The sequence below is a fragment of the Crocuta crocuta genome, unplaced genomic scaffold, assembly GCF_008692635.1.
Source record: "Crocuta crocuta isolate KB4526 unplaced genomic scaffold, BGI_CrCroc_1.0 scaffold209, whole genome shotgun sequence".
NCBI lineage: Eukaryota > Metazoa > Chordata > Mammalia > Carnivora > Hyaenidae > Crocuta > Crocuta crocuta.
In genome coordinates, this window is record NW_027551566.1 from 5,542,808 (window position 1) to 5,556,265 (window position 13,458).

The 13,458-nt window shown below is 43.1% G+C and overlaps 1 protein-coding gene across 1 annotated transcript in view; it reads left to right on the top strand.

Moving 5' to 3' along the window:
* Positions 1-13,458, top strand: part of KIF16B (kinesin family member 16B) — a 290,249-nt gene continuing 276,791 nt past the window's right edge. The window contains exon 1 of the mRNA XM_077750214.1: positions 1-99. Coding sequence (XP_077606340.1) covers positions 53-99 — 47 coding nt within the window. The 5' untranslated portion in view covers positions 1-52. The remainder of the gene's footprint in view (positions 100-13,458) is intronic.

Genomic DNA, 13,458 nt, shown 5'->3' on the forward strand with positions numbered 1-13,458 from the left:
CCGTGGGGCACTGGGCAGGTGGCAGCCCGCGTGGGCCGGGCCGGGATGAGCAATGGCATCGGTCAAGGTGGCCGTGAGGGTCCGGCCCATGAATCGCAGGTGAGTTGGGGGAGGCCTTAGGCGGCCCCCTGATGCGCCCCCACTCGGATGAGTCTAGTCTCCCAAGTCCCTTCAAACGGCAGCCTGGACTTCAGTGTCACGGGACGGTCTGCGGCCCACTGGTCCCTGGCTGTGGCCTTTGGGGGCCTGGAGCACTTCATGCTCTGCTGTCCCTTTTACGCTGCCCTGTTGGGGACTCTGGGGGTACCGAGTTCAGGAGGAAGATTCCTGTCCCATTGTGGAGGTTTGCATGTTCCTTTCAGAAGCGTCAAGGGATCACTTTCATGAAGGCTTAGAATCCTTGGCGGCGGGGGATATAAGACACCACAGCTGTCAGAGGAACTCCCCTCAACTCTGTCAACTCAGAAGTTCTCTAGTAACAGTAATGTTACTGTTTAATTCTTAGTGAACGATGATTTCAGTTCCCTCAATGTGAACCCTAAGTTTTAATCAGTAATTTAGCAGTTCTTGACTTCAGTTCAAGAGTGTATGGGAAGCTTTAGCAAAGGTTTGACTTCAGAGGGGGAGAAAAATCAAGGACACTTAGACACACGTGTTTGAAACCCGCGGGTGTTAACAGAGGGGAAGAGTTATAAACACGTTTAGAATTTAATCTTGTACTTTTCAACAAAGTAATGCTTTTCAGAATGATTTGACTCTTTACTCACTGAAAAATAATCTGTGCTTCCTTCTCAATGACCTCTTTATAATCAGTTTGGAAAGATGCTTTAGAAGAGTTAGTTTTTAAATTGGTTTAACTTTAAAAATGAAGTAGACCTAAACAGGATGTGTCCTTCTGAATTGACAGCCGGGTTCACACAAGCCCATTTTTTTTTTTTTAATTGGCTTCTCAGTCAAGTTGTTGGACATTTGACTTACCATATGGCCTTTCCACTTTCTCATATCAGTTTGTGGAGGTCATTGTTTGATGGTTCCGACAGCTGACTGGGGCCTCAGAAGATCATAAAATCAAGTGATTGCCAGAATCTTTCTCGACTCACCTGAATCTATTTTTTCTCTTGGCAAATAGGGAATCATTCTGGGTTGTAACTCTTGGAAACCAGTGCTTTTGTCATTTTTAGGTTATTTGTAAAGCTTTTAGGGAAGGAGTTTGACTCTTTTTTGTAAGTATGAAGAGAATATGGATGTTTCTGTGTATATTCAGTCATACAGGACAAACAGACTCCTAAATCATTTAGACAATTTAAAAGGATTTTTTCTTTATTCTGGATTTACACGGATAAAGAAGTTCCTTTTTCTCTTTGGAATGACATGGACACGTGCTGGAAGATTGTATTGAGTAACTTTAGAAAGCACCTGCCAAATATATAGTGCTATTTGGGGGACAAGGTGAATGACATGTTTTTAATTTTTAAAAAGGTGAATGATTTTTTTAATTTTTAAATGTTTAATTTTGAGAGAGAGAGAGAGAAAATATGAATGAGCGGGGGAGGGGGCAGAGAGAGAGAGAGAGAGGGAGACAAGCATCTAAAGCAGGCTCCAGGCTCTGAGCTGTCAGCACAGAGCCTGACACAGGGCTCGAACTCATGAACCACGAAATCATAACCTGAGCTAAAGTTGGGTGCTTAACCGACTGTGCCACCCAGGCGCCCCTAAGGTGNGAGAAAATATGAATGAGTGGGGAGGGGGCAGAGAGAGAGAGAGAGAGAGAGAGGGAGACAAGCATCTAAAGCAGGCTCCAGGCTCTGAGCTGTCAGCACAGAGCCTGACACAGGGCTCGAACTCATGAACCACGAAATCATAACCTGAGCTAAAGTTGGGTGCTTAACCGACTGTGCCACCCAGGCGCCCCTAAGGTGAATGCGGTTTGATGAATATCTTCTTAAGAGCCTGGTGTCTGATGGGGTAGGGACTACATACTGGTAGGAGCCTCCTAAAACACGGGCTGGTTCAGAGGGATGGTGCAGGTGCAGTCCTTTGCCAGTGCAGGCCTGGAGCCAGTTATATGGAGGGGCTGCAGGAAACACCCAAAAGTCATGTGACTTGAGGAGGTAGATTGAAGTGATGGTATTCATGCTTTCAGTAGGAAACTCTGGTGGTGCTATCAGGATTAGGGTAAGACGTGAGGAAGTAGTGGTCTGAACCAAAGGTGGAAATGAGAGGGCTGGATATGTACACCAATACAGCTTATGACAGGATGGGAAGGAGGAGGAAGGGGAAGAACATAGATGAACTTAACTGAAGTTTGATGGTCAAGGAGGTAGAAGAGGTTTGGGGAAGGTGTGTCATGAAGTTCGTAAATTACCTCTTGGATCTGGGTTGTAGTGTGTCAAGTACAAGCACAGAGTTGGCACAGAGTGAGTGCTGCCCTCCTGTTGACCCTGTTGATTATCTGAGGTGTGGGAAGGGTGTCTGTCTCTTTGGTGGTGTTTAGTAGTAGACTTTAAGAAACATGGGTTTATGTCTCAGGTGATTTGAGGGCTGACATTTGGAAATCTTTTGCACATCATGACAATTTAAGAGTATTACAGTGAGGAGATTTCTCAGGAGGAGAAAATCTTATCTTTATGTATCAAGCATATAAATATATATATACACACACACATACACGCATGCACACACGTATGTACATATACTTATGTGTGTATATATACAATAGGTTAAAAAATAATATTACAGTAAGAAGAAAAGGCTTGGGTACTGGGATATGCTTTTCCGTAGGACTCTAGGGAGAAGATTGGCTTGCGCATGAGGAAGGAGAACTAGCATAGCACATTGTCATAGCAGAGAAAGGAGACGTGGCTCTTGAAGGAGGTGATGGTTCTTGGTGTCAGATGTCGTCAAGACAATGCCCTGAGGATGTGAGTACGATGAGGTCCTTGGTCTTGGAGACAGGAGCGTTGGTAACCTCCCAGAAGGCAGTTTCATGGGGAGACGATGATCTTGAAGTTGGCAGTGAAATGGAAAGAGATATACAAAACGGCCAACCAGAAGTATCTGACCTAAACATGCACATTATAATAGCAGTAAGAAACTAATGTTTATCAGTGAGATTGGTGGATGTTAACTGGACAGCTAGTGCTGGTGAAGGAGTGGTGATGAAATCATAAAGGGCCAGAACTTTTTTAGTGGGAAATTTGACAGTAGCTGTCAAGATTAGAATTTTATAAACCCATGGATTGGGCAGTTTCATTTATAAAGGTTTTATTTTATGATTGATATTCCTATCGACCAAGATCTATGTGTAAGGATGGACGTGGAAATGTATGTGCAGATGTAAAATTTTTATGTTAATCTTCAGAGGAGCTTTAGGCAAAGAGGAAACAATCAATAGAAATCAAAGGCCTGGAATATTGGGAGGTGAGGCCCTCCATTGGAGCCAGGCTCTAGAAGGATGGAGGCGTGGTGACAAGATCTGAGCCAGGAGACTTTGCAGTAACTAGTTGTTGCAAACACACACCCAGTGCTTGATTCAGGCTAAGATGCAACATGTTTGCTTTTACTATGGTTGGGGTTTTGGTTATGTGGCCGAAGTAGTAGTTTCAGGTTTGAAAGGACTGTTATTTTTGCATCATGCAACACCAGCTATCTTTACTGAGAATTTGCTTGGTGGCAGTGGTACAAAATCTAATTTAATCTTTGTAACAGTCTTAGTAGGTACAGACTATTATTGTCATGCCATTGTACCGATTGGGAAACATAGTTAACTTGCTCGAAGTAATTTTCTTCCTTCCTTCCCTCCTTCCCTCCTTCCTTCCTTCCTTCCTTCCTTTGTTTCTTTCTTTTTTCTTCCTCCCTTCCTTCTTTTCTTCCTTCCTTCCTATCTTCCTTCCTTCCTTCCTTCAATCCCAAACAGACTTGGGTCTGTCAGTGCAGAGCCAAGGTGGGGCCAGAACTGACGAAATGTGAGATCATGGTCTGAGCTGAAATCAAGGATCTCTGCTTCACTGACTGAGCCCCCCAGGTGCCCTTCCTGAAGTTAGTTTCTGAGGACAGTCAGCCCTGTACCTTTAGAAAATGAGTAAAATGTTTGCAAAAACTTTATTTGTTCATTGTTTTTATGGGCAAAAGTTTAACATTTATGTATTGTCCTTTTACGCCTTACATATGTATGTCTCATGTATGCTTTTTTCTCTGTGATATCTTACATTGTTCTTAGGCCTGGCCTTTTCTTTTTTACTGGTTTCATTTTTTAACAATTTTACAAGCTATTTCTTTTCCATCTGGAGAGAACAAAATAATGATTTGGTAACTAATTTGTCCATTTCCTTTTGTTTTCACTTTTTTTTTTTTTTTTTTTTTTTAANTCCTAAGTGCTGTCTGTCCTGTGCCATTGATCTGCCAGTGCTGACGGGGCTGGGGTCTGAGGGCAGGCTGCCTGGGTTCCAGGTCTGGCTGTCTTTTACAAGCTGGGTGAATTCCAGCGAGAGACTTAACTGTTCTAAACCTCAGTTTTTGCAGCTGTGATCTGGTGATAATAATTGTACGTTCCTTACAGGTTGGGAGGCAAGGTCTTTTTTTTTTTTTTTAATCTGTTTTGTTACTATCATTCACAGGAGAACACATTTGAAATCGAAGTTCTGTAGGTATGTAAAAGGTGTTACATGCAGTTCATGCATATTTTCTATCCTGTCCGATTTTATTCTATTGTCTTTTTATTAAAAATTTTTTAAATGTTCTATTTATTTCTGAGAGAGAGAGAGACAGCATGAACAGGGGAGAGTCAGAGAGAGGGAGACACAGAATCTGAAACAGGCTCCAGGCTCTGAGCTGTCAGCACAAAGCTCAACGTGGGGCTTGAACCCACGAATCATGAGATCATGACCTGAGCTAAAGTTGGACGCTTAACCAACTGAGCCACCCAGGTACCCTTCTTTTGTCTTCTTAAAAAAATGCTATTTCTAGATCCACTAAACAGACTTCAAGATCTATTAATGAGTTTCAGTTGGCAATCTGAAAAACAAGCCTCGTGGGGGTCAAACGAGAACGTGCGTCTGGGTAAAGCCCTCCATACGGTGCCTGGCATGCAGCAAGGGCTCTGTAAGGATCAGTTATCCTCGCTGTTATTTTTTACAATTTAATGATTGCAACTTTACTTAATAATAGATATTTGAAAACTTTTTTTTACCAAAAAAATATTTACTGAGTACTGGCAGCAGGCCAAATGATAGCTTTTTAAAAAAAATTTTTTAATGTTTTTCTTTATTTTTGAAAGAGACAGAGCATGAACAGGGGAGGTGCAAGGAGAAAGGGAGACATAGAATCTGAAGCAGGCGCCAGGCTCTGAGCTGTCAGCACAGAGCCCGACACAGGGCTCGAACTCATGACCCGCAAAATCATGACCTGAGCTGAAGTCGGGCACTTAAACGACTGAGCCGACTGAGCCACCCAGGTGCCCCAAGTGATAGCTTTTTTTAAGAATTTATTTCTAGGAGAGAGAGAGAGAGAGAGACAGCGTGAGCAGGGGAGGGTCAGAGAGAGAGGGAGTCACAGACTGAAACAGGCTCCAGGCTCTGAGCTGGCAGTCAGCACAGAGCCCGACGCGGGGCTCGAACCCACGAACCGCGAGATCATGACCTAAGCGAAAGTCGGACGCTTAACCGACTAAGCCACCCAGGCGCCCCGATAGCTTTTTAACGTGCTTTCTTACCTAATAAGGCAAGACTGCCTCATTCCTTCCCTTTTCTGACTCTTCTTAGCTATTTTTTCTTCTGATTAGCCTCTCAGGTGGACTTTACAGAATGTCTATCAAGTTGAAAAGAGAAGAAAGCCCCCAGTGGTATTTTGACTGGGATTGACGCCTTTAGGGTGTACTGAAGTCTTATTTTATGAGTATCAGGGAATAGTTCGTGGTGGTCTCTTGGATCTGTGAGGAGGACAACAGCTTAGGTGTTAAGGGTTGAGGGACAACTGTCGAGACACTGCCAAGCATCAGGCGTCATGCTCATTTCTTTACCTTGGCAACTTCCTTTCCTGCTCCCACCAACTGAGTGACTGAGGGCCTTTTTGCCCATTTTACAGAAGGGAAACTGAGAACCTCAGATAATAGTCACTGGAGTCTGGATTTGTACCAAGTCAACTGTACCGTCATTTCTGCAGCTCCTCCATCATACAGAACACTGAGATGAGAGGAGGGCAGGGCAGGTAGGAACGAGAACAGTTACAAGGGGTTTTAGCTAACTGAAGCTTTTTGTAAGAATTTGTCGAGGGGTGTTGGAAGGACTTTCCCGTGTTAAGCTTGGGCTTTTATCCTCCAGTTTGCTGGCTAGTATGGTAGCTATTGGCTTCATGTGGCTATTTCAACTAACATTAAGTGAAATTTCAAATGTAGTTGGTCACTTGCATTAGTCACATTTCAGATACTCAGTAGCCCATGTACTCAACCGTGCAGACATAGAGCTTGTCCCTCACTGTGGAAAGTTCTGTTGGGTGGTAAGACTGAACTGGCCTGAGTCCCAGATTTGCCACCTCTCAGTTTCGTGCCTTGGCACTTAAGTGCTCTGTGCTTCAGCGTCTTCGTGTATAATAAAATGGAGATCTTCACAGGACCCACCTCATGGAGCTGAGATGGTGACTGAATGCGCTAACACTTGCTAACAGTGCTGGCCCCAAAGCAAGGGCTCTATAAATATTGGCTATTATTTTTAGGCACTGGGGGCTACTGATGGTTTTAAAACAGGGTTGTCATTTGCCATTTTGTATTTTCAGAAGTTTATCTAATAGCAGTGTAGGGAAGTGCTCCCAGAACCAGCAACAATGAGCTTTTATTTATTATTTGCCAAGTGCTGTGCTAAGTGCCGTTTATGCACTCTTATAACCCTTTTGACTTTCCTATCGTACTCTGGGATGCAAGACCCGGGGCCTAAATGTCTTTGTGAGTGGGCAGAGGCCAGTGCAAGAAGACCATAAAAACTGAAATATGACCCATGATGCTGTGATTTTGGACTAGATGAGTTGTAATAGGTGTTAAAATTCAACCAAGTAAATTCAGAGACCTAATAGGCTTTATTAAGCAATTCATGAATCAGGCAGCATCCCCATCTAGCAAGTTGAATGGAGCTCCAAGGAGTTGTACAAAATGGAAGGTTTTTATAGGAAGGAGGATGGGGCGAGAAGCTTATTAGCAGAAGAAATGATTGTTTCAGGCCAGGTCATCTTTCCTGAGGGAGAAGAACAGAGAGTCTTGTTAGATGACCTTGTCTTCCTACTTCTGTAGTGCTGACCAGAGAATTGTTGGCCGGCTGTGTTCCTGGGAGATGTTGAAAGTGCAGTTACGTTAGATATTAAGCCCCAGTTTGGAGAGTTGGCCTAGCACAAGTAACTCCCTTTTTGGCTTGTGGTTTTCTTTTAACATAGGAAGGGGCACAGACAAAAGATAAAACTTGCAAGCAAAATCCCGAAGAAGTTTTCGGCATATTTTTTCACTGTGAAAATAATATATGCTTATAAAAAATGCATGCTCTGCAGGGAAGTATACCAAATAAATCGAATTGAAAATTGCTCATAACTCCGTGATCCAGGGATAGCTACTTATAAACTTGATGCATTGGAATCCAGCCTTTTTTTCCTTGTTTGTTTAGTAACATAACGTGTACATTGTTTATACCCTACTGTCTGCATTTGCAAGAGACATCCTGCAGACCAGTCAACAGGACACAGAGAAGCAAGAATCCAAGATGACTGAGTGGTTTGGGGTGTTAGGTGGAAGAATGATTTTCCCCCAAAGTTAGGATGCCACATTGAGCTGGGCCAGGGGGCATGGTGGTGAGCTGGTGGGGGGCGGGACNCTCTGGATGCTGGTGGGGGACCCAGGCAGTAGGGACTCAGGTGAAGTATCAGCTCTGTGATGTGCATTTGGACGTGGGTCCCTTGAAGGTGATAGTGGATGTGGTGGAGGTGAATTTTTTGTCCATAGAGAACAATAGTGAAGAAGGAGGGGTTGGTAGCAGAGCAGTATAACTGGCTGTGTGACCTGGGCAAGTGGGTTTTACTTGCTCTTTAAGACTCAGTTCTTTTTGGGGCTCCTGGGTGGCTCAGTTGGGTAAGCGTCCGACTTTGGCTCAGGTCATGATCACACAGTTCGTGGATTCGAGCCCTGCATCAGGCTCTGTGTTGACAACTAGCTCAGAGCCTGGAGCCTGCTTCTGATTCTGTGTCTTCCTCTCTCTCTACCCTCCCCTGCTCATGCTGCCTTTCTCTCTCTCTCTCTCAGAAATAAATAAAACATTAAAAAAAAAGACTTAGTTCTTTTTTTTTTTGTAAAATATTGATTCTCAGGGTGGGCCAGGGACAGCTGGGAATCATTGAGGTTCTTTTAGGGAGTTCCCAAAGTCAGAACTGTTTTTGCAGATATACTAATATAGTTACCTTTTTCACTCTTCTCTCATGGGGGTGTGGTGGAGTTTTCCAGAAGCACCATGGTGTACAATGATGTCATGGCTTTATGTACTTGCTCTGTGTTCTGTGTTTCAGAAGTTTCTATTTTAATTTCTTCTATGGTGACTGTCAGTAGATAGTACCCCTGTTCTGTTCCTGTGAGGCACATGGGCTGCCTTGGGCCACAGCCCTCACCTGGGCACCACAAACCTGGGCTAGGGAAAGGAGAGGTGTGGTGTGTTTGTCTGTTTTTGTTTCAAAGAAGAGGAACTGAAAACAGGTAGGGAGGTAGGGGGTTGGAGAAAGAATGCTGGGGGTCAAGGGAGGGAGGTAGGGATGGCTAGAGGTTTCTCACACGGGGTGTGGGACAGCTGTGATGCTCCGGGTGAGATTCCCCAGGGAGGGTTGTGCTGTCACTGACCCAGGGGATCAGGAGCACATGGAGATTTTGTCCTTTCTTTTAGGCAGACTTGACAAGTAATGTGAAGCGAGTGACTGATGTTTCCTCATATGCAAAATTTAAAAGTATCTTAATGTGTGTAATGTGCTTAAACAATATGTGAGTACTGGTAGCTTAAAAATGCTCTTTAGTGACCTAGAGTATTAAGTAAGCATAATTTGGTGTTAACTTTGGCTTTGTTTTATTCATGGAGGCTGTGGGTGAGAGATCCAGAGGGTATCTGTTGTTCTGCCTGTCTGTCAGAGGTTATTTAGAAACGTCCAGCTGTATAATACATGGTACTTCGGTTTGGGGTTGGTTTATTTTATGCATCCTCATTTCATGATTAATTTTCTAAATTGTTTCAATAGCTTTTGCTGTTTTTCTGTGTTCTAGAAGTGGGGAGCAGTCTTAAGCTTGTTTTGTGAAAAACAAGATGTGATAGTGCCTTGTAGTCCCCAACCCCCCTTCCCCAGTACTGAGTGCCTCTGGTTTATTTTGGGGGCCTGGACTACCTTCTGTCTGGCTCCAGTTGCAGAGACAGTCCAGGAAAAAGTCCTTCATGGGAAGGTGGGCATCGTTCCCTTAGATTCAGCTTGCTGATTCCCGCCAAGCTCAGAAGAGGTTACCGCCAGCAGGACCTGGAAGGAAGCCTTCCCTCACTCTCCTGGGCTCTGGGCTGAGCACTTGTTTTCTGCTCTGTCCATTTCCAAATTCATTCATTATTCATTGTTGCTGCCTAGTAGAAGGGGAAATAGCTACGTCTGTGATCAGCATAGACACTTGGAACAAATTTCGGTGGGATGTATAGAAATTAAAGTTGGGAACAGCTTTCACTAATGGTGCTGTTAAGTGATTTCTGTCATCGATTACTATTGTAGCCACTCATTCACTTACTAGGAACTCTGCTAAGGCTTGTGTGGTTGCTATCTAATTTAGTTCCTGTAACATTCCTATAGGGGTGAATACTGTTAGCTCCATTTTATAGATGAGGAAACTGGGGATCAGAGAAAGATCGGGTCCTGGCTCCAATGTTATCACATTACGCTGGTTTTCTGGCTTCATAGCATTTTCATTATCTGAGTGTATGTGTGTGTGCATATGAATGTATTTTTGTGTGTTTGCTTTTTTATCATGTCCTTGTGTAAATTCTGGGAGAGCCTGAAGTCTTGTCAGTCTGACTCATGGATGTTTCCCCAAAGCCTAGAACTGTGCCTGGCAGAGATGGGTACTCAGAAAATATTTATGGCATTAATAACTGCTACCTCCCTCACTCCCCCTGTTCCCCATCTTTCAGTTTGTGGATATTTATAAGGAATCAGGAACCCCTAGCCCAGCATCTGTTATAGGGAATCAGGAGTCCTTAGCCCAGAATCTGTGGGATGTCTTGCACTGCTCTCTGTGAGGGGAAAAGGGAATTTTGATGGTCCCCTGTTGGGTATTGGGAGGACAAGAGAGGTGGAAGAGGGCTGAGGAAGAGCCTGTGTGAAGAATGATAGCTTTGGAGCTTTCCCCTGCATATTAAGTTAATTATACACAAATTGCACATTGAATACTCATTATGTTTATCTCTTAAGGTTAGAGAATTGGAGATAAAACACTTACTGTGTTTAAATGATACATAGTTTGTGGGACAAAACACTCATGTTCCTTTTTTCAGAAAGATGTTTTTTAAAAAAATTTTTAGCTTTTTATCTTGAAATAATTTTAGACTTCCAACTTCCCCTAATATTAATGTGTTACGTAGCCAGGGTACAGCTGCCAAACCAAGAACTTATCACAGGTACAAGGCTATTAACTATAGTTTTGGTTGACTGTCCTTTCTCTGTTCCAGCAACCAGCGCAGGACCCCACATCACACTCAGTTGCCATGTCTCCATAATCTCTTCTGGTCTGCGACAGTTCTTCAGTCTCAAAAAAGTGCCAGTCACTTAGCTTGTGGACTGGCCCTCGGTTTGGGTTTCTCTGATGTTTAATCATGATTGAATTGAAGAGGCGGTGTTGGTGAGAACACCACATAAGTAACATTCTGCTCTTCATTTCACAACATGCCAGGGTACATGGTGTCAGTCTGTCTTCTTAGTGGTGATGTTGACTTTGATCACTGGTTAACATGATGTCTGCTGGTGGTGTCTCTCGTTGATAAACATCTGAGAGAGATACTTTGCGAGAAAAGTATTTTGAGAGAGAGAGAATGTATGTGTGTGTGTGTGTGTGTGTGTGTGTGTGTCTGGGGGGGGAGGGAGGAGGGGCGGAGGAAGAGGGAGACAGAGAATCCCAAGCAGCTTCCACACAAGGCTGGATCTCCTGACCCAGAGATCATGACCTGAGCTGAAATCAAGAGTCAGTGCTTAACCAACTGAGCCATTCAGGTGCCTCTGCAGGAAAAGTTTTAAATTTCAGTTTCATAACACTATTTTTTTTCCACATGGGAACACACTTCAGATGTTCTAATAAAAGTTATTGTGAATATAAGATTCATTTAGAATATTCCCCCCCCCCAACTTTATGAAAAAGGATTTATCATACTTAAAATGAAAGACATTTGTGTTTTTCGAAGGCTGATGGTGATAGGGCAGGACTGTGTACTTCCGACATCTACAGTAAGACGTTTATTAGCTCAACACATGCTGATGTGTTCTATTCTCTACTGTTTCATTAAAGAAAAAAACCATAGTTGTTATCCACTAAATTGATTTTAAGATCTGCACTTTGGAAAACACTAGTGTAGTGGATTTATTGTCCAGAACAGAAGTTGGGAAAATCTTTTTTTTTTTTTTTTTTTGTGAGAGAGCATCAAAGTTAGGATTCTGTTAGATTGAAAGTCAATCCTGTTTCCTCTAAGAGGCTGAAGAGCTCATGATCCCAGGAGGATAAATCAAGCTTAGAAGGAGATTTTTCAACTTTTAAGAGGCTAGGATTCTGAACCCCCCCGCCCCATGAGATGTCTACTCTCAGGAGCTTGCTTTCTTGAGCCCTCATGGCCTCATGGTCTTTCGCCAGGTTATACCTGCTGATTCTTATTTTCAGGGTTTTATTAACAGAGTCTGAGCCATCACAGTGATTCTGCTTGGGGCAGAGGTAAATCACTCTGTGAACTCCATCTTAGTGGGACTTAAAGGTCCCTAGGAAGGGGTTTTAAGGAAGAAATCATTCAAGGTGATGGAGACTAGCTCAAAAGTGAGAAAGATTGCAGAGATGAAGCTTTTAAGAATAGATTTTGGTCTCTTTTTCCTAAAGTTTTCCTATGAGCTGTCTCTACTTGATCAGGTTGAAAGGCACTTGTGAGAAAAATGTCACTAGTCCTGGGCTGGGAGTCATATATGATAATCCAAATAAGCTGCTTTTCTTTTCTACTTTCTCTTCTTAGTTTTGCAGTGGGGTGGTGCCTTACCTGCTGGGCATCCTGGAAGTAGTGGGTAAGAAGTCGGTCCTATCTGAAATGCCGATTTCACCTCTTGCTTGAACATCCTTTGCTAGGAACCAGCACCCACAGAGTACTTCCCACTCCCCCTCCCATCCCCCTAGCCACAGGTGGTATAGTCCTTCTTTTCCTCTTATTTTAATACTTAAGAATTTTTCATTTTGAAACATTGACACAAAGTTGCAGAGTAGGGCAGAGTTTTCACGTAGCTTTTGCCCAACTTCCCTAAATATTATAATCTTAAAAAGCTATAATTAGGAACCAGCACAGTCATGTTGATACAGTACTATTCATTAATCTGACTTATTCACATTTCCCAAATTTCCCCAATAGTGTCTTTTTTCTGGTCTCAGATCCAGTCCAAGATCGCACAGTGCATTTAGTTGTCTTGTAAAACATCTTCTTAATTAAGCTTTTTTTGTTCTTAGGCCCAACTTTGCCTTTCCTGATAGGATATTAAGAGTAAGAGTAGATAACATTTCCCTTAGAGTAACTCTGTCTGTTTGAAAGATTGAGGAATTCTGTCTCTTGGCACCCTTTTTTGGAAAGTAGACAGACACTTTTAGCTGTTAAGACCTTGGTTGGATTCGTTGTTCCATATGTCAAATGGAAAGGACTTGTGGGGATCTTTCGTCCTTGATGGGGTGGAAAGGTTTGGAATTTGGAATGAGTTTGGGGGGAAGGAGGTCTTAGTGATGTGTCCAGAATTTTTTTTAAGTTTTATTTTGAGAGAGAAAGAGAGAAACCACATATGAACGTGCATGAGTGAGTGGGGCAAGGCCAGAGAGAGAGAAACAAGCAGGCTCCACACTGTCAGCACAGAGCCTGATGCAGGGCTCGATCTCATGAACCAAAAGATCATGACCTGAGCTGAAACAAGAGTCAGATGCTTTTTTTTTTTTTTTTAACAAATAGTTTATTGTCAAGCTGGTTTCCACATAACACCCAGTGCTCTNCTAATCCTCCTATACGTGCAAACATATGATATTTGTCCTTTTCTGCCAAGAGTCAGATGCTTTAACCAACTGAGCCACCTAGGTGCCCCTCAAGGATTGGTTTTAGACATAATTAGTTAAATTGGTAGTACGGGGGCCACAAACTCAATGCCTACAGGGACCAGATAGCCTGCAGCAATCCACATTACAAACTCTGAGTCGGG